This window comes from Tachyglossus aculeatus (assembly GCF_015852505.1).
Source record: "Tachyglossus aculeatus isolate mTacAcu1 chromosome 12 unlocalized genomic scaffold, mTacAcu1.pri SUPER_6_unloc_1, whole genome shotgun sequence".
Lineage (NCBI taxonomy): Eukaryota > Metazoa > Chordata > Mammalia > Monotremata > Tachyglossidae > Tachyglossus > Tachyglossus aculeatus.
Window position 1 is genome coordinate 10,254,365 of NW_024044828.1, and position 20,832 is coordinate 10,275,196.

General features: G+C 51.8%; 2 protein-coding genes across 5 annotated transcripts in view; one reads left to right on the forward strand and one right to left on the reverse strand.

The window, feature by feature from the left end:
• The window catches only part of DMTF1 (cyclin D binding myb like transcription factor 1), a 36,714-nt gene extending 34,856 nt beyond the window's left edge, over positions 1-1,858 (forward strand). For all 3 annotated transcript variants that reach the window (XM_038741542.1, XM_038741544.1, XM_038741543.1), the window contains 2 exons: positions 203-350; positions 685-1,858. In XM_038741542.1, coding sequence (XP_038597470.1) covers positions 203-350; positions 685-809 — 273 coding nt within the window. In that variant the 3' untranslated portion in view covers positions 810-1,858. The remainder of the gene's footprint in view (positions 1-202; positions 351-684) is intronic.
• Positions 1,794-19,467, reverse strand: TMEM243 (transmembrane protein 243). 2 transcript variants are annotated; one of them, XM_038741545.1, is made up of 5 exons: positions 19,310-19,467; positions 14,573-14,865; positions 7,134-7,184; positions 4,448-4,552; positions 1,794-2,273 (listed from the first exon to the last, which is right to left on the reverse strand). In XM_038741545.1, exons 2-5 carry the CDS (start codon positions 14,648-14,650, stop codon positions 2,151-2,153), a joined length of 357 nt encoding a protein of 118 aa, XP_038597473.1. In that variant the 5' UTR covers positions 14,651-14,865; positions 19,310-19,467; the 3' UTR covers positions 1,794-2,150. The 2 variants fall into 2 exon arrangements, with proteins under 2 accessions (XP_038597473.1, XP_038597475.1); XM_038741547.1 differs by having other exon boundaries at positions 19,266-19,467.
• Between the last annotated feature and the right edge of the window lie 1,365 nt (positions 19,468-20,832).

The following is a 20,832-nucleotide window of genomic DNA, read 5'->3' on the forward strand; positions in this document are numbered from 1 at the left end:
GGAGAAAGGTCAGCAGCGGAGGAAGGGGCCCAAGATGGTAGCCTTGACAACACCGGTCTCTGCCGCTGCCCCCACTAAGCAGGGTGGGGCTGCAAACAGTAAGGGGATTAGACTGAATTAGAACCCAGATCCTCTTACTCCCAAACCCATGCTCTTTCCACTAAGCAGGTGGCTCACTGTGTCTCTTGGGTACCTCTCACAGGACTTGGGGTCGCCTACCATCGAGGAACAAGTTGACCAGTCAGCCATAGACGACGAGACTATACTCATTGTTCCTTCACCACAGGACTTTATCCAGGCACCAGATGACATAGACAACGAGTCCGTCTTACCTCTGACGACCTTAACAGGTAACCGGGGTCCCATGGTGTATTATCAGGTGCTCAGTGTTTCGATTTGAGAGCCTCCCTCGGGATGCTGCTCAATGCAGTCGGATCTTCATCCCTAAACTCTACCCGTCCCAGTAGTCGAAGCTGTAATACGGTCCTTGTCCTTTTTCTAAAAATCTTTATGTCAGAAGGTCTTGTGGAAGAGTAGGCCACTGGTGTGCGGTATTTGTGTGTCGCAAGTGCAGGGGGGGCTGGTTCCAGGCTGCTTTGCAGTAACCGTGCTCGATCAGGATGTTGCGGGTAGGGGGACGACAGCTCTTCATTTCACCGGACCCTAATCTGTAGCTCCTTCCAGATCCCATCCTTCAGCACCACGGCGAAGAATCCAACACGATCGGGTCATCCTTGGACAGCCCCGCTTCCGAAGACTCCAAGGACGGGGAAGACCTGGTCGGGTGTCATCAAGTCCTTTCTCAGTAACTGTGCGGTCTGGGCCCGGAAGCGCTGGGTGAAGCCCGCCCGAGGATCCCCGGCTCCGTCACTGAGGGAGTGACCCCGGGGGCTCACCTTTCACCCTCCTAGCTTTCCGTCGGCTCCAGGGCCTCGGAGCCACTCCCACGGCCGGCTGCCACCGACACTTTCCGTTGCCCCATTCGGGCAAGCAGCGACCCTGCCGGGAGGCCGGGCAGCAGCTTTCTTAGCAGGGCGGCCGGGGCCCAGGGAGGAAGCCAGGCACAGAGGAGCAGCAGGGAAGGCGCCGGACCCGCGGGGGAGGCCACGCCGACCCCTGCCTCCGGAGGAACGGCCTGAGACGATTCCGCGCGATTCTGAAACTGGGCCCAGCCCCGGGGGGCACTGGCCGTGCGGGGGGCGGGAGGGCTCGGGAGGGGCAGCTTCCAGGAATAGGCAAGGAGCCGAATCCTTTCCGGCGGTCTGGCTCAGGCTTGTCCATTGCTGGCGATGGGAGTCGGGGTACGGGCTTAAAAAGTGTTAAAACGTGCAGCGGCCCTCACTACAGATTGTTTTAAAAGGGAAAGATTGTACAGGAGGAGCAACCGTCCCCTAGGCTCAGACCCCTCCCTCCGGCTCCCCTGATGGCACGGGCCACTTTCACACTCCACTTTTTAACGAGGCACAGGGCACAGTGGGATCGGCGCCCAAGGCCGCGGGGCCCTTCAGCCTCTGAGTTCGCAGCCCGGGCTGCCTCTGTGAGGCCGGACGAGCCCCAGGAGCCCCGGCCCCAGTCAGTCCACTCCCTGCCAAACTTGTAGCTGAGATCAATGAGGCGGGAGGGGCTCCTGGGAGTAGGAATCCCCTAGCAGTCACTACCCCCCGCCCCCCTGTATAAATTATTTTATTTATTACTGTAATTAGGTCTTCACGATCAGAGTTTGTCTTCACTGTCTAACGTGGGGGTTTTTGGTTTTTTTGGTTAATGTGAAATTAAACTAGTTACAAGCGATGGATGGTTGCCTAGGGAACAAATAATTGTATATTCAGTTTAACACAAATAAAGGGTATTTGTCTTAGAGTTCGAAGATATTTGTTACATCGCCTCTGGGCAGTGTTATATGGGATACCATAAAAAAAAAAGGAAATTTTTCAAGTGAAGGGTAAATTGTGCCATTCACTGCGGTAACAGTAGCGCCTTATGAAGAAGATGCAGAATGCCAGTCTTGAGAGGCCCAGTCTTCTCCCTTCAAGAGGAAGTTTAGTGTGCAGCTCCAACAGAGGTCATGTGGTGAATCCCCTGGCCCAGTCTGTTCTGGCTTGGTGGGGCCGGGGTGCAGGGCCACAGGGAACCCAGGGAGGGATCCTGCCTCATTTCCCCACGTCGTGGAAATACAAGTTGGCACAGATACACAGCATCACGAGAGAAAATAAAATATAGTAAATGAGATTCCTAAACTTGGGCTCCAGGTCTCCTTGTCGATACCAGTAGATCTAGGAAGGAAGAGCAGGGTGATCAGGTGGGTCGAGCAGTCAGGTGATCACATTCAACCTCCTAGAGGGACTGGGCTTCCTTCCCCGTGCTGAGCCAGGCAGTGAGTGGATGCTTCTGCTAATTTTCCTTTCCGTATTTGGAACAGGGCAGCCAGCGGAAGGAAGGGAAATGTTCTCCTCCCATCCCAGGAAGGCACTTCCCTACTCCTCGAGCTCCCTTCCCTGCTTCCCGGGGCAAGAAAATGACAGACAGAGGGACACTGAAGAAGCCAGGTAATAGGAACTGGGGATAGGGGTTGGGGGGAAGGAGGAGGAAAGGAGCAAGGATGGAAAACTGAACTAGAACCTAAGTTTCCGCAAGAAGGTTAGCATGGGGTCCACCACACATGGGGATGGGGCCACGGATGTGTGGTCAGGGACCTCGGGGCACAACCGAAGGCCTGCGAGTTGGCCTCTGCTTCCATAGAAGGTGGCATATCCACTCCCCTCTAGACTGTAAACTCCTTGTGGGCATGGAACGTGTCTACCAAGTCCGTTACATCATACTCTCCCAAGCACGTAGTAAAATGCTCTGCACACAATAAGGGTTAAATAAATACCATTGATTGAATGATCCCTCCCTTGGGCCATAGGCCAATAATTTGGGCAAGGCTGGGAGGAAAAGTATGTTCTTCCCTTTGTCCCGGGACCAAATTCCCAGAGGCTCTGAGGGGGGAGATCAGGGAAATACAGGCCAAGACAGGGCACCTGTCCCATTGGCACTGCAGAAGCCAGAAACATTCCAGGCCGGAGGCAGTGCTCCCCATCTCCCTCCCAGCCGGTGACTGGGCCTGGTCTAAGCAGCATTGTGGGGAGGGGGCAGTGGGGGTGGCCAGCCAAGATGGTTGGGGCTTTGAAGCAACTGGGGGGGACAGCACACCAACTGCCCGCTTAGTCACCTCTGTTAAGTTGTTGCCCAATTTCCCATTACCTTGGGTGGGGTAGACCCAGTTTTAGGGTTTCTTGGATCCCGATTCCCCCTCCCACAGCCTCTCCCCCTGGTTACTGACTGTCTCTCTCTCTCTCTCTCTCTCTCTCTCTCTCTCTCTCACACACACACACACACACACGGCCCACTACAGGGGAGAGGAACATTTGGCAGGTGAGCTCTAAGTAGCCTCCACCTCCCTCTTTAACCTGCCTCAGACAGCCCTCACATCTACCTGTGGGCTGAGGGAACGGGGAGAAGGAATTTAATGTGAAAGACACAACCTTAAAGATGGCCCAGGGCTGGGAGTTGGAACAACTGGGTTCTAAATCTGGCACTGGTACCTGTCTGCTGGGTGATCTCAGGCAAGTCATTTGGCTCCAGCGTGCCTCTGTTCCCTCAGCCCATTAAGTGGGGATTAAGTACCTAATCTTCCCCCACCAACCCCACTTAGACTTTTAGCCCCATGTGGGACAGGGGCTGTGTCTGACCTGATTAATCTGTATCTATCCCAGTGCTTAGCTGAGTATTTGGTACACAGCACAAACTCCACCACGGTACAGGTCCTCATCTCCTCTTTTCATCATATTTGTTGAGCACTTACTGTGTGTCTAGCATCCAGCACTAGTCCTGGAGTAGATACAAATTAATCAGGCCAGATACAGTCCCTGTCCCACATGGGATTCACAGTCTAAGTGGGAGGGAGAACAGGTGTTCAATCCCCATTTTGCAGTTGAGGAAACTGAGGCACAGAGAAGTTAAGGGACTTGCCAGATGTCACACAGCAGTCAGGTGGTGGAGCTGGAGTTCCCAGACCTGTGGTTTATCCACTAGGCCGTGCTTTCTTGAAGGCAACCCGTCCTTGGGAACCATCAGAAGCGGATTCAAGATAAGAGATGGGCACAAGAAGAGGAAAGGGCTCATTATTAGACACGCCTCATGCCTGGGGCCCTGGTGAACCAGCAACAATCAATCAATCGATTGTAATCACTGATCATGTACTGTGTGCAGAGCACTGTATTAAGTGCTTGGGGAAAGTACCATATAACAATATAACAGAGTCGATAGACATGTTCCCTGCCCACAACGAGATTACAGTAACGACAAATGCGCGGTTTCCTCCCTTCTCCCTGGCCCAGGTTGAGCAGCCAGGGTTTGGTTTCATGGAGAAGACACGATTCCAACGTCCGCTCAGGGTCATACTTACAAGAACGCAGGCAGTAATTGTACTCAAGGAGATGCAAACGGCAAAAAAGATATTCACTGGTTTCGGAGGTAGTTGCGGGAACACGAAAGCACTGATCAGAGTCACCTGTGTAGAGGGAGAAGCAAAAAAAGCTGTTGGCAAGGCAAGTGTCCCTGAGGTTTGGCTTCCGTTGGGATTCCAGGGGCAACAATCTTCGGGTCCCAGAAGGGCTTGGACACCAGCCCAGCTCACCTCGAAGGCAGGATTTTTCCAAATGAAAATTCATTTCTCCCTGCTGAGTGATTAGTCAATCAATTGTATCTTTTGAGTGCTTACCATGTGCAGAGCACTATATGAAGCGCTTGGGAGGGTACAATACAACAACAGGCACATCCCCTGCCCACAGTGAGCTTACACCTTAGAGGATTAATTGGCTCTCCTTCCCGTTAGAGACGCCGAGAGCTTGTGGAGGGAGACCCGAGTCCTGAACTCAAACACGTCTCCCATGTACCGGTTATTGATAATTCAGCCCTCAAAAACAAATGGACTTAACTGTCCAGCTATTTTAGGAGGAATCGGGGTCTCGTAGGAGGGTGGGAGGCCTCAGAGTGCAGACCGCTCAAGCCAGATTACCTTGAGGTCTGAATGTGCTCACCCACCCAAAGAACTCGAAAGCCACTTAAACGTCCTTCCCCGTCTCTCTGGAGAAAGCCGTTATGGGAAAAACCCACCGAAGAGACCGCCTCATGTAGGTCAGTTCTGCATTTTGACTTACTGCAGTACCGTGAGTTTGAGCTGCAAACACCGCAGAAATGCCCAGAATTAGCATCCTGCAGCATTGGGGCCGTACACCAACCATCTAGTAGCAATGCGACGTGTACTCCACTTTTCCCTTCCCTTCCCTTCCCCCCTGCCTCTGCCCTCAAAATAAACAAGCAAGTGGTGAGAGAAGCAGGGCATGGGGGCAAATCACACTAGGGGACCTCTCTATTGCTGCCCACCTCTAGCTCAGCACTGGAGTGTTAACAAACCAGAGGGAGAGGATTTAAGGCAAGCCAGGGGCACTGGGTCCCGCTGGTTTTAGTGCTTAAATTGTGGCGGGGAAGGGAGGTTGGGAAGGATTGGAATTCAGCATCTCCCACTACCAAACGGCCCGGGACGGTCTGACCGGCCAGACACCTGGGGGACACTTCATCACCCCACACTGAGCTCCTCTAGTCCCACTGGCAGGGGCTGAACCTAACCGCAGGGTGGGTGCCCTCAGAAGGGGCGGTGAAGTGCCCTTCCACGTGTCCAGGCGGGGGGTTTCCTGGGTGGATGGGGTACCCAGAAACAGCCCCGGCCACCCTCCCACTGACCCTGCCTTCTGGGAACGGCTGGGAAGACCATGGGGCAGTGGAAGGGGCCCGGGTGAGCGGCGAGCTTCTTGGAAGCAGTAATAGCTCTATGGGCACAGTGAGGGCCACCGGTCCTCGGTCCTGGAGGAGGGTCCAGCCCGTGGCGGCTCCTCAAGAAATACCTGGTGGTGCTGTTGTACGGTGGTGGCTTGCCCCCTATTAGAGTGGAAACCCCTGTAAGCCGGGAGCACGTCACTTCCTTGTTCTGTCCTGTCCAAGTGCCTAGTACAGTACATTGCAGCGAGTGGAAGCTCAAGAAACGCTAATACTGATACTACCCGAGTCATGTAGCCCAGGTCCAAAGCTACCCATGTCTCCCGTGGCTCAGACGCTGGGGAGACACCCTGCGAGCCCCTGGAGAGCAGCCAGAGACATAGTCAGGGGTGGGGACGGGGAGCTGTTGTTCCAGCTCTGATACAGGCAAGGCCGCTTCCATCTTCTCAGAAGCAGTCGGACCAGTTGCATTCGGTAGGTTGGGTCTTCTAGCCACTGGCTCTAATCCAGGGAAGGGAAAGGAAGGGAAATCCAACTTTGCTTTGGAATTTGTTCACGAATGTGGTGGTCACAAATGTGGCCATGCTGCTGGGGGGGCGGGACGGGGAGCTAGTGGTGCTCTGAGAGAGTGTGGACCATGGAGATGATAGGCTAGGCCAGCAGGGCCTAATGTACTTCCCAAGCACTTAGTACAGTGCTCTGCGCACAGTAAGCGCTCAATAAATACGATTGAATGAATGAATAATGGATAGAGCACAGGCCTGGGAGTCAGAGGACCTGGGTTCTAATCCCAGTTCTGCCACTTGCCTGCTGTGTGACCTTGGACAAGTCATTTAACTTATCTGAGCCTCAGTTGCCTCATCGGAAAATAGGGATTCAGTCCTTCCTGCTTGGGCAGCGAGCCCCAGGTGGCACAGGGATGTCCGATCCAATCAGAGAAGCAGCATGGCTCAGTGGAAAGAGCACGGGCTTTGGAGTCAGAGGTCATGGGTTCAAATCCCGGCTCCGCCAATTGTCAGCTGTGTGACTTTGGGCAAGTCACTTAACTTCTCTGGGCCACAGTTACCTCATCTGTGAGATGGGGATTAAGATTGTGAGCCCCTTGTGGGACAACCTGATCACCTTGTAACCTCCCCAGTGCTTAGAACAGTGCTTTGCACATAGTAAGCGCTTAATAAATGCCATTGTTATTATTATTATCTTGTATCTACCCCAGTCCTTTGCATAAATTAAGTGCTTAAATGCTACGATGAGTATTATTGCTACCCTCCCCTTCAATGTGGGGATCCGGGAGTAAAGAGGAACAAAACACTTACTACAACCAGGAGGGATGTTAAGCTGCCGACAACTAGGTTGATGATCCTATCCTGGAAGAGAAGGAAGTGACATGGGTCAGATATGCTCTCTACGACACAGTCAGACATGCTCTCCGCGACACAACAGGTCAGACACACAACTCTCCATGCTTAGTACAGTGTTCTGCATACAGTAAGCGCTCAATCCATACTACCGGTTGAGACAATGCTGCTGTCTGGAGCTGTCTGCGGGATTAGCACAGACATCAACTACCGTCCCTTGCTGCCCAGCTGGGGCAGGCGAGGCTGTGGGCAGGAGGGCCCCTGGGGCTGTCCTGGGCCATTCAGCTAGCCCAGGTCCTGGACAGCTCGTTCTGTGTACTCCCCATCCCCTTCCCTCCACAGCCTCCCCCTGCTAGCCACGAGTCTGCCCTGCTGCACCGGAATACACACACACATACACACCACACCACAAACCCCCTCTCTGCCCCCCAAGGCCGGCAGTGAGAGTGTAAGCTCTGCAGGGAGGAAGGGAGGGATGATGATGATGATGGTATTTGTGAATTGCTTTCTAAGTGTCAGTCTGGAGGGAGGGAGTAAGTAGGCAGCAAACCCACACTTGCGGCTAGCTCTACCTGCCCTGGAGTCCAGGCGCTTTGGCAGGAGGTAGGGCAAAGGGTGGAGGGAAGGGACTTACAGGGCCCCAGGATGGGTCAGGGGGGAACCCTGAAGTTCAGCCAGAACCCGATTGCTGTTCCGGGAATGGAAAACCGTCCCTGGACTGTGGCCTTGACGCTCACCCCGCCTCCACTACTCACCTCTGGCTCTAAGCCTCGGAGGCTTCACAAGAGTTCAGCGTGGACAAAAGAGACAGACAGACACACACACACACACAAACACACAGGAAAGTCACATAGGCACTTGCAGTATTTTTAGAGATCTTTTCCGGCACCTGCTCCCAAACAAGTGTGAGGTTTCTGGAGTGAGGGAAGCTATAAAAACGCAAACACACATACACACACAGAGGCAGGAAAGTCACACATGCAATTGTAATATTTTTAGAGCTTCCTTCCAGCACCTGCCCCCAAACAAATGTGAGGTTTCTGGAGCCTCTGGAAGGGGTGGGGGGGAGCTGTAAAAACACAGACAAACACACACCTACACACACACTCTCTTCTCTCAGTCCTTCCCTTACTCCAGGCTCGGCCCCCTCAACAAGGTTCCAGAGTCCAAAGTTCCTCTCCAAGACCACGGGCTAGAGAAGCAGCCCTTCTGGCCCAGGCTGGCGACCCCTCCCCGCACCCAACTCCCTCAATGCCCCACCTAAACTAGTCACCAAGGGTTGAGGGAGATTGCCACAGCCTCTCCCTCCACTCCCACACAATGGCTTTGCTCCCCCGGGCAGGGTACCCCCCACCCCCACCCCTATATCTATCCCCCACATCCAGCTGACAGACGCCTCGCCCAAAGCCTCTCCGTTTTGACCCGACCATGTGATTTCTGCCCAAAGTGAGGCAGGCAGGACCCCATGGGATTCTCAAAACAGAGCCCAAGCAGACGGTGGGTGGAACAAAAGTGGTTCAGGCCCCCTAAAGATCACCGCCTGTCCCGAGGAATGGGGTTGAGAGGGGGACTGGGAAAGAAAGACAGTGACTCAGGATCCCTTCCGAGCCACCACACCAAACCCTAACGGCCCCTCGATCCCTCCTCGCCTTAAGATTGTGAGCTCCTTGAAGGCAGGGATCGAGTCTACTACCTTACTGAACATTCCCAAGCGCTCAGTACAGTGCCCTGCACACAGTCGGCACCCAATGAATACACTGATTTAAGAGGCTCCTCACGGTTCTCTCTTGTCACAACCTCTGGGAAGGCCCGGAATTACTCTCCCTGTTTCTCAGGGGAAGATAGGTTCAGGAGAGTGATTTGTCCAAGACCCAAGACAAGGCAGAGGCAGGATAGGGCAGCTTGCCTCACTCGGTCCGGATCTCGCCCTTCTCTAAGCCAGCTGGCCTTCCCGCGCCCAAATGAGCATCAGTCATTACCCACCCGTCCGCCCATCCCACAGTGGTCCAACCGGTATTTATTTATTTATCTTACTTGTACATATCTATTCTATTTATTTTATTTTGTTAGCATGTTTGGTTTTGTTCTCTGTCTCCCCCTTTTAGACTGTGAGCCCACTGTTGGGTAGGGACTGTCTCTATATGTTGCCAATTTGTACTTCCCAAGCGCTTAGAACAGTGCTCTGCACATAGTAAGCGCTCAATAAATACGATTGATGATGATGATGATGGTCTCCGACAGTGACTCCCGAGGACTCTCGGGAGAACGGTGTGATGGGCTCGTGCTTGACCTCCAGCCTCGTGGTTAGGAACAGCCCAGCTAGCACCTCTCGCTTGTCTCCCTAGTCACCCATCCCTAAGGAACCAACTCCCTGAGGTCCTCTCTAACAAACAACTCTCATTAAACTGGTTTCAAAGATAGTGTATACACCTTCAAAGTGAACTAAAGATAATAATAACAATAATAATAATAATGATGGCGTTTATTAAGCACTTACTGTGTGCAAAGCACTGTTCTAAGCGCTGGGGTGGTTAGAAGGTGATCAGGTTGTCCCATGGCGGGGGGGGGATCACAGTCTTAATCCCCATTTTACAGATGAGGTAACTGAGGCACAGAGAAGTTAAGTGACTTGCCCAAAGTCACACAGCTGACAATTGGCGGAGCTGGGATTTGAACCCATGACTTCTGACTCCAGAGTCCATGCTCTTTCCACTGAACCACACTGCTGGCTGGACTAGGAGTCAGGGGACCTGGGTTCTATCCTGACTCCCCATTTGCCTGCTTGTGATCTTGGGCTAGTCACCACTTCCCTGGGTTTCAGTTTCTTCATCTATAAAATGGGGACTCAATACCTGTTCTTCCTCCCCGTAAGACCGTGAGCCCTGTGTGGGGCAGGGATAGTGTCTGACCTCATTATTCTGTATCTACCCCAGTGCAAGTGCTTAATATCACAATTATTATTATTATTATTATGCCTCAACCCTTCCTTTAATGGGCCCATTTTTCCTGAGTTTATCTGAACCCTTCTTGAATCCCTTCTCCCCCCTCCAGCTCAAACTCAACACCCCCCCCCCAGTCCACCGGATAACTGGATTCGAGAGAAGTCGGCAGCCGTCTTGTACATTAAGACTCATTTCCCTGCCTCCAGGAAAAATGGACGGCGGAACTGCGATTTCAAAACGTTTAACCGAGTTACCACAGAACTATTCCTTCTTGAAGACTCCAGTTCCCTCCCTCCCACCCCAGTCCCCACCTCCTCTGCCCAGCATCTGAAAGTGCTGCATCTTCCTTCAAGAGTTCTTTAAAGCTGAACCATCAAGGGAGCACAACTTTAGAAAAAAATTTGCAGGTGACCCTGGAAAAAGAAAAAAAAGGGAGGAGACACCATCTTTCAACCCCTCCGATCACTGTCACCACTGAGATGGCCTCAGACACGCTTTGGGGATTCCCAGCTGGCAAGAACGGTAGAGTGTAAGTTCTCTGTGGGCAGGAGATGTGTCACTTTTGTGGTGAGCGAGAGTGGCCCCAACTTGTATTATTTGACCCTGGCCAACTTGTATTATTTGACAAGGCCAAAAGTGACTCCATCTCATATTAATAATAATAATAATGACATTTATTAAGCACCTACTATGTGCAAAGCACTGTTCTAAGCGCTGGGGAGGTTACAAGGTGATCAGTTTGTCCCCCGGGGGGCTCACAGTCTTAATCCTCATTTTACAGATGAGGTAACTGAGGCAAAGAGAAGTTAAATGACTTGTCCAAGGTCACACTGCTGACAATTGGCAGAGTTGGGATTCAAACCCATGACCTCTGACTCCAAAGCCCGTGCTGTTTCCACTGAGCCACACTACTTCTTATTTGACCTAGTTAGAGTCAGACAGTTATGGCTGTCTACTGTGGGCAAAGACCACACGTGCACTTTATAATGTGGCACCCTTGTCTATTTTTTTTAATGGTATTTGTTAAGCTCTTATTGTGTGCCAGGCATTGTACTGAGCACTGGGATAGATACAAGATAATCAGGTTGGACACAGTTCCTGTCCCACATAGGGCTCACAGTCTTAATCCCCATTTTACAGGTGAGGCAGTTGAGGTGCCAAGAAGATAAGTGACTTGTCCAAGGTCACCCAGCAGACAAGTTGGCTCACTGTACTCCATGCCCTAACAGGAAAGTGGTAGTCAGGGATGTGAGCGTGCAAGTGGCATGGCACAAGCCACTATTACTAACACCAATTCCTCTGCACAGGTTGTCGATCCCGAGGCTCATCCGTCTCTCGTGACTACAGCCTATCCACGTAAAATCAATCATGATTCTGCATTCTCTGCACCACTTCTCCTTCGACTGATCAATTGATTGATCAGGGCAACTGACGGAGAGTTGAGGGTACTGGAGTTTATTTTACATAAACAACTGGGTCACTCTAGATACGAAAAGTACAACAGTTGCCTAGCAGACGGAGCATGGGCCTGGAGTCAGAATGACTTGGGTCCTAATCCTGGCTCCGCCACTTGTCTGCTTTGTGACCTCGGTCAAGTCACTTATTTTCTCAGTGCCTCGGTTACCTCATCTGTAAAATAGGGATTTAGACTTTGCCCTCATGTGGGACCCGGCCTGGGTCCAACCTGATTACCTTATATCTACTCCAGTGCTTAGAACAGTGCCTGATTACCTTCTATCTTCTCCAGTGTTCAGAACAGTGCCTGGCACATAGTAAGCACTTAACGAATAACATTAAAAAAAAAGTCATCAACATTCTGACTTAGCTAAAGCAACTCGGTGCTTTATTTGGCCATTTTAGGGAGGAAGTTGGGAGTGGGAAGGAAGCACAGTAACTCAACCCACTCCTTGAGAAGCAGCGTGGCCTAATGGAAAGAGCATAAGCCTGGGAGTTCTAATCCCAACTCCGCCACTTTTCTGCTCTGTGACCTTGGGGAAGTCACTTCACTTCTCTGTGCCCGTTTCCTCATCTGTAAAATGGGGATTACGACTGTGAGCCCCATATGGGACAGGGACTGCGGCTGACCCAATTATCTTGTATCTTCTCTGGCGCTTAGTACAGTGGCTGGCACATAGTGAGTGCTTAACAAATACCACAATTATTATAACCTTACTACTATTGCTAATAATAATAATAACAACAAGATGATCCAAGCAGCACCCACTGCTGCGACCCTGGAGACAGATGGGGTATTAAAGTTCTTGAGGAGGGAATTCAGAGGAGCATAGCATTTTCTACTTTCCAGGCAGCCTCCTCTGCTCCAAGGTGTAGCTGTACTCCGCACTCGAACCCACCTGTCTTCTCCATCCCCTTGCTCCCGCCATTCCTTTGGCCTGGAACTCCCTCCCGCCCCACGTCCGGCAGACCACAGCACTCCTCTCATTCTAATCTCTCCTAAATCCCACCTCCTCCTATAGGTTTTCCCCAATTCAGTTCCCAGCACCCTGAGCCACATCATCTCTTCAGTCTACTCTAGTACTTCTGAGCTTATTTACATTCTATTTTTGACCTATCCATTTCTAAATAGCTTCATGTTTGTCTCCCCTGTTACAGTGTCAGTTCCTCATGGACAGGGATAGGGAACGTGTCACTTCATTATTCCATGCTTCCCAAGCACTTGATTTAGTGCTGTCTCTCCAGGACTGTCTTAATGGTCAGTAGCTACCCTGAATCCTCCGTCCTTAACACCAAGGAAATTGTGGGACTGTGATTCCTGAACCAGCTGTCTCACCAGAGTCCAGTAAGCAGTCACTGTTCACATAGCCAGCCTCTTATCTGTGAATTATTTTAGTGTCCACCTAGCAGGGATACAGTGTCTACTAACTACATTGTCACTACACCTCTTGACTGTAAACTCCTTGTGGGCAAGTAACGTGTCTATCCACCCTGTTGTATTGTACTCTCCCGAATGTTTAGTACAGTACTCTGCACACAGTAAATTCCCAATAAATGCCATTAAATTGACCCGGTGCCCTCCCAAGCCTTTTTAAGAGTGTTCTTCACATAACAGACACTTAATAACTACTAGTTCAGAGAGTTAAATTAAAAATCTCAGATTACCCAACCCAGGGTCTGACCCAATCACCTACCTACCACAGCCCTTTCCGGGTTTGTCAAACAGTGCTAGTCTCAGCGCCCAACAAAGCCGAGGCCTTCGAGAGATCTGAAGTCTACTAAAGGACCCTTTGCACCTTAGATAAGCAGGGGCCACGGAGACGTCGGAATCTGAAGTAGTAGCAGAGTGGAAGCCTCTTGGGTTTCTTTGGCCGAGGCTCCGGGAAGTCTGAAGTACTGTTCCGGAGGGCGGGAGGACGAACAGAACATGGGGACAGTGTTCGACCCACATGGACACTGGCACTTGGGAGAGCACCGCCCATCTCATCATCATCATCATCATCATCAATCGTATTTATTGAGCGCTTACTGTGTGCAGAGCACTGGACTAAGCGCTTGGGAAGTACAAATTGGCAACATTTAGAGACAGTCCCTACCCAACAGTGGGCTCACAGTCTAAAAGCAGCTTGTGAAGCAGCTTGTGGAGTAGGGGTAAATGGTCTGTCTCTGAATTCAGAGGTTGTCGGTTCAATCCTGGCGGTCGGTCTGTAAATATAATGTGTGTGTGTGTGTGTAGATGCGCCTGTATAGAGATAAGTATTGTAAGGTGTAAATACAATGGTGTGTGTAAGTGTCTGCATAAAGTAAAATAAGGTTGTAAATGTACATGCGCATCTGCCTTCACCTGCATAGTGTGTTTCTTCCCTGTCTATCTGTGTCAATTTAATAATAGAGTAAAAGGCTCTGTCTACAAAGGGCTGTGTACCAAAAAAAAAAAAATGATATTTCTCTCTCTCTTGAGAAGCAGCGTGGCTCAGTGGAAAGAGCGCGGGCTTTGGAGTCAGAGGTCATGGGTTCAAATCCCGGCTCTGCCAACTGTCAGCTGTGTGACTTTGGGCAAGTCACTTCACTTCTCTGTGCCTCAGTTACCTCATCTGTAAAATGGGGATGAAGACTGTGAGCCCCACATGGGACAACCTGATCACCTTGTAACCTCCCCAGCGCTTAGAACAGTGCTCTGCACATAGTAAGCGCTTAATAAATGAAAAAAAAAAGGGGGGGAGATCCAGGCGGGGGCCTAGGCCTCCGCCCCCACACTTCCCTTTGGCAAAGACCTTGGCCAACCTCACTCTGGAGTGTTTGGCTTTCGGCTGACGCAAGCACTTCCCGAAAGAGGCAGTGTCGGGGACTCCAGGGCCCCTCGTGAAGTGGGCCTTTAATCCACCCCCCACCCCACCCCATCCTCTCTGGTACTGGCTGGGAGCCGAGAAGGAAGCAGAGGGGGATGGAGAAAGAGGTGGCCGGAGAACCGCCCCTCGCTCTGTCTGGTTCACGACTCACCCTGGCTGAAGTTTCTCCGAACAGGGGCCTGTTGTCCAGACCGCTCGTGCCATAGGTCCTGGTGGTGAACTCCTCCATGTTTCGGGTCCCGCTCCCGAACCGCAGGGGGGACGGTGTCCTCGCTGGCTCTCCCCACGCCGGCGGTCTCAGCACCGAGTCATCCCCGTCTCCGGGGCGGGCCGGCACCCGGCGAGGGGAGGCGAGCCGTTCACGGAAGGCGCATGGCTGGTGTGTCGGGGGGGCCCGCTCTGGCAGGTCAGGCGACGGTTCTCACGGTCCAAGACCAACGGGGCCTTCGCGAAAGAACACAGGGCTGGGAGTCAGGAGACCTGGGTTCTAAGGTTGGCTCCACCACTTGCCTGCCGCGTATCCTTGGGCAAATCCCTCTGCTTCTCTGTGCCTCAGTTTCTTCATCTATAAAATGGGGATTAAAAACTGTTCTCGCTCGGCTCTGGGACAGGGCCGGTCTCGGATCAGCAGCAGATCTTCTTGGATCTGAGAAGCAGCGCGGCTCAGTGAAAAGAGCACGGGCTCTGGAGTCAGAGGTCATGGATTCCAATCCCGGCTCTGCCGCGTCTCAGCTGTGTGACTTTGGGCAAGTCACTTCACTTCTCTGTGCCTCGGTTACCTCATCTGCAAAATGGGGATTAAGACTGTGAGCCCCCTGTGGGACAACCTGATAATAATAATAATAGCATTTATAAAGCACTTACTATGTGCAAAGCACTGTTCTAAGCGCTGGGGAGGTTACAAGGTGATCAAGTTGTCCCATGGGGGGCTCACAGGCTTAATCCCCATTTTACAGATGAGGTAAGTGAGGCACAGAGAAGTGAAGTGACTTCCCAAAGTCACGCAGCCGACAATTGGCGGAGCCGTGATTCGAACCCATGACCTCTGACTCCGAAACCCGTGCTCTTTCCCCTGAGCCACGAAGCTGATCACCTTGTAACCTCCCCAGCACTTAGAACAATGCTTTGCACATAGTAAGCGCTTAATAAATGCCATCATTATTATTATGATTGATTACACTCTACCTAGCCCAGTGCTTTGCACAGGGCTTGACACATAGTGAGCACTTATCATTATTATTTTTCTTTTCAAAGCCCTTTCTCCAAACCTCTGCTAACTCCTTTTCACGATGCCGCTGCAGGGAGGGGAAGGAAGCAAAGCCCACACAGACCAGTCAATCAATCAATGGTGCACTTACTGAGTGTACTAACCACTTAGAAGGGTACAATCCTGGGAAGAGGATCCCTCTCCCAGGGAAATTGGCACTTGGAAGGGTGCAATCCTGGGAAGAGGATCCCTCTCCCAGGAAAATTGGCACTTAGAAGGGTGCAATCCTGGGAAGAGGATCCCTCTCCCAGGGAAATTGGCACTTGGGTGCAATCCTGGGAAGACGATCCCTCTCCCAGGGAAATTGGCAGCGTTGCCTCCTAACTGATGGGAATCTCTCCCTCTCTCTTTTCTCTCTCAAAGGAGTCGCCCTGTTTCTGGGCTCTTGGCAGAGATTTCCAAGGAGCACAACGTTGGAGTGAAAAGGGGAGGGAGCAAGGATGCTTATAGCATCTCCAAGCATCCAGTCAGGCATGAGTTGGGGCCCCAAGGGGGGCCGGCCTTTTCCCCACGCCAAAAAACACCTCGTTTCAGCAGAGGCCACCGAGTGCCAATTTGTACTTCCCAAGCGCTTAGTACAGTGCTCTGCACATAGTAAGCGCTCAATAAATACGATTGATGATGATGATGATGAGTGCCTGAAAGCAGACTACAAACCAGAGCAGCGGCCGCGGCCAGTCAACTTCGCTTCGTCCGGGCAAGCTGCGTGGCTTTACTGGCAAGAGCCCGGGTTTGGAAGTCAGAGGACGTGGGTTCTAATCCCGCCTCTGCCCCCTAGTCTGCTGTGTGACCTTGGGCAAGTCACTTAACTTCTCTGGGCCTCAGTTACCTCCTCTGTAAAACGGGGACTGAGACGGTGAGCCCCACCTGGGACAAGCTGATTACCCAGGGCTTTAGAACAGTGCTCGGAACATAGTAGGCGCTTAACAAGTAACCATCGTTATGATTTAAGAGTCTCCCGGCCGCCGCTCATTCATTCGTGTTTACTGAGCGCTTACTGTGTGTAGGGCACTGTACTAAGCGCTTGGGGCGAGAGGCTGCGGGGGGCCTGCCTCTTTCCCTCCCTCCACGTTGGCACCAAAACGGTTCTTCTTGGGGATTTGAGGCGGGCTCGGAGGCCCGGGAGAGCCATGACAAACAGGCAGCCCGGCCTGGCGGGAAGGGCTCGGGAGCTGGAAGACCTGGGTTCTAATCACTTGCCAGCTGTGTGACCTTGGACGAGTCACTTAACTTCTCGGCACCTCCCTTTTCCTCCTGTAGAAAGGTTGGGGGAGGGTCGGGGGAGGAGGTAGCCGGGGACGCTGTCTCCCCCCCGTTTAGATAGTAACAATAATGATGGCATTTATTAAGCGCTTACTATGTGCATCATCATCAACCGTATTTATTGAGCGCTTACTATGTGCAGAGCACTGTACTAAGCGCTTGGGAAGTACAAATTTGCAACATATAGAGACAGTCCCTACCCAACAGTGGGCTCAAGCACTATTCTAAGCGCTGAGGGGATACAAGGTGATTAGGTTGTCCCATGTGGGGCTCACAGTCTTCATTCATTCATTCAACCGTATTTCTTGAGCGCTTACTGGGCGCAGAGCACTGTACTAAGCGCTTGGGAAGTACAAGTTGGCAACAATCTTAATCCCCATTTTACAGATGAGGGAACTGCGGCTCGGAGAAGTTAAGTGACTTGCCCAAGGTGACACAGCAGAAGGAGACTGTGAGCCCGCCTTCTAGACTGTGAGCCCGCTGTTGGGTAGGGACCGTCTCTATATGTTGCCAACTTGTACTTCCCAAGCGCTTAGTACAGTGCTCTGCACACAGTAAGCGCTCAATAAATACGATTGAATGAATGAATGAATGAGTGAGTGTGGCAGAGCCGGGATTCGATGGGATCTGGTCGGTTCTGAGGAACCTAGACGACCCCCGGCGCTGAGCCCACTGTTGGGTAGGGACTGTGTCTATATGTTTCCAACTTGTACTTCCCAAGCGCTCAGTACAGTGCTCTGCACACAGTAAGCGCTCAATAAATACGATTCACTGATTGATAGAAGGCGCTTTTGGGGCAGGTCATTTCATTCTCTGTGCCTCCGTTCCCTCACCTGTAAAATGGGGATGAAGACTATGAGCCCCACGTGGGACAACCTTGATTACCTTGGATTCATTCACTCGATCGCATTTATCGCGCGCTTACTGTGTGCGGAGCACTGAACTAAGCGCTTGGGAAGTACAAGTTGGCAACATATAGAGACGGTCCCTACCCAACAGCGGGCTCACAGTCAATCAATCAATCAATCAATCGTATTTACTGAGCGCTTACTATGTGCAGAGCACTGTACTAAGTGCTTGGGAAGTACAAGTTGGCAACCTATAGAGACGGTCCCTACCCAACAGTGGGCTCACAGTCAATCAATCAATCAATCATATTTACTGAGCACTTACTGTGTGCAGAGCACTGTACTAAGCGCTTGGGAAGTACAAGATGGCTACATATAGAGACGGTCCCTACCCAACAGCGGGCTCACAGTCAATCAATCAATCAATCAATCAATCGTATTTATTGAGCACTTACCGTGTGCAAAGCACTGTACTAAGCGCTTGGGAAGTACAAGATGGCAACATATAGAGACAGTCCCTACCCAACAGCGGGCTCACAGTCAATCAGTCAATCAATTGTATTTACTGAGCGCTTACTGTGTGTGGAGCATTGTACAAAGGGCTTGGGAAGTACAAGTTGGCAACATATAGAGATGGTCCCTACCCAACAGCGGGCTCACAGTCAATCGATCAATCAATCAATCGTATTTATTGAGCGCTTACTGTGTGCAGAGCACTGTACTAAGCGCTTGGGAACTACAAGTTGGCAACATATAGAGACGGTCCCTTCCCAACAGCGGGCTCACAGTCAATCAATCAATCAATCAATCGTATTTATTGAGCGCTTACTGTGTGCAGAGCACTGTACTAAGCACTTGGGAAGTACAAGATGGCAACATATAGAGACAGTCCCTACCCAACAGCGGGCTCACAATCAATCAATCGTATTTATTGAGCCTTACTGTGTGCAGAGCACTGTACTAAGCGCTTGGGAAGTACAAGCTGGCAACATATAGAGACGGCCCGTACCCAACAGCGGGCTCACAGTCAATCAATCAATCAATCAATCGTATTTATTGAGCGCTTACCTTGTGCAGAGCACTGTACTAAGCGCTTGGGAACTACAAGTTGGCAACATCTAGAGACGGTCCCTACCCAACAGCGGGCTCACAGTCCAGAAGGGGGAAGACAGAGAACAAAACCAAACATACTAACACAATAAAATAAGCAGCATAGATACGTACAAGTAAAATAAAGAAATAAATAAAAGTCCGCTCCCCAGCGCTTAGAACGGTGCTTGGCCCATCATCATCATCATCAATCGTATTTATTGAGCGCTTACTGTGTGCAGAGCACTGGACTAAGCGCTTGGGAAGTCCAAATCGGCAATATCTAGAGACAGTCCCTACTCAACAGTGTCTAAGAGGAGGAACAAAGCCCATAGTAAGCGCTTGGCAAATCCCGGCATTATGATTATAAGGCCAACCGTAGACGGGGGGTCGGTGGGTCTGCGGGGGCCCGGTCGCCAACCTGGTCACGGTCGCCTGGTGCTCGGGGCGGCCCCGGGGCCCGCGTCCACAGCATCCCGCTGATCCCGTTGGTCCCAAGCGCTTAGTACAGTGCCCTGCACACAGGAAGCGCTCAATAAATACGACTGAATGAATCCCGATCCCCTTGATCCCGGTGCAGCGCGCCGCTGGGAAGCGGCCCGCGGCCGCGGGGGAGGGGGGGGGGGCGACCCGTGACGTCACCGCCCCTCCCCTCCCCCGTGACGTCACCGCCCTCCCCCGTGACGTCACGGCCCCGCCGGCCAATCGCGCGCCTCGAGCGGTTTCTTGGTCCCCAGGGAGCCCCCCCCCCCCCCCACCTCACGGCCCGCTCGGCCTTCCGGGCTGAGGAGGAGCGTACTAAGCGCCCACAGAGCTAACCAGGCGGGACACGGTCCCTGCCCCGCGTGAGGGGGGCTCGCAGTCTCAATCATCATCATCAATCGTATTTATTGAGCGCTTACTGTGTGCAGAGCGCTGGACTAAGCGCTTGGGAAGTCCAAGTTGGCAACCTAGAGAGACAGTCCCTACCCACCAGTGGGCTCACAGTCTAAAAGGGGGAGACGGAGAACAAAACCGAACATACTAACAAAATAAAATAAAGAGAACAGATATGTACAAGTAAAATATAGAGTAATAAATACGTACAAACATATATACACATATACAGGTGCTGTGGGGAAGGGAAGGAATCAATCAATCAATCAATCATATTTATTGAGCGCTTACCGTGTGCAGAGCACTGGACTAAGCGCTTGGGAAGTACAAGTCGGCAACATCTAGAGACAGTCCCTACCCAACAGTGGGCTCACAGTCTAAAAGGGGGAGACAGAGAACAAAAGCAAACATACTGACAACATAAAATAAATAGAACAGATATGTACAAGTAAAATATAGAGTAATAAATATGTACAAACGTATATCCATATATACAGGTGCTGTGGGGAGGGGAAGGAGGTAAGATGGGGGGGATGGAGAGGGGGACGAGGGGGAGAAGAAGGAAGGGGCTGAGTCTGGGAAGGCCTCCTGGAGGAAGTGAGCCCTCAGCAGGGCCTTGAAGTGAGGAAGAGAGCGAGCTTGGCGGATGGGCAGAGGGAGGGAGGGCATTCCAGGCCCGGGGGAGGACGTGGGCCAGAATAGATATGTACAAGTAAAATAAATAGAGTAATAAATATGTACAAACGTATATACAGGTGCTGTGGGGGAGGGAAGGAGGTAAGACGGGGGGGATGGAGAGGGGGAGAGGAAGGAAGGGGCTGAGTGTGGGAAGGCCTGCTGGAGGAAGTGAGCCCTCAGCAGGGCCTTGAAGGGAGGAAGAGAGCGAGCTTGGCGGGTGGGCAGAGGGAGGCCATTCCAGGCCAGGGGGAGGACGTGGGCCGGGGGTCATCATCATCATCAATCGTATTTATGGAGCGCTTACTGTGTGCAGAGCACTGGACTAAGCGCTTGGGAAGTACAAGTTGGCAACATAGAGAGACGGTCATCATCATCATCAGTCGTATTTAT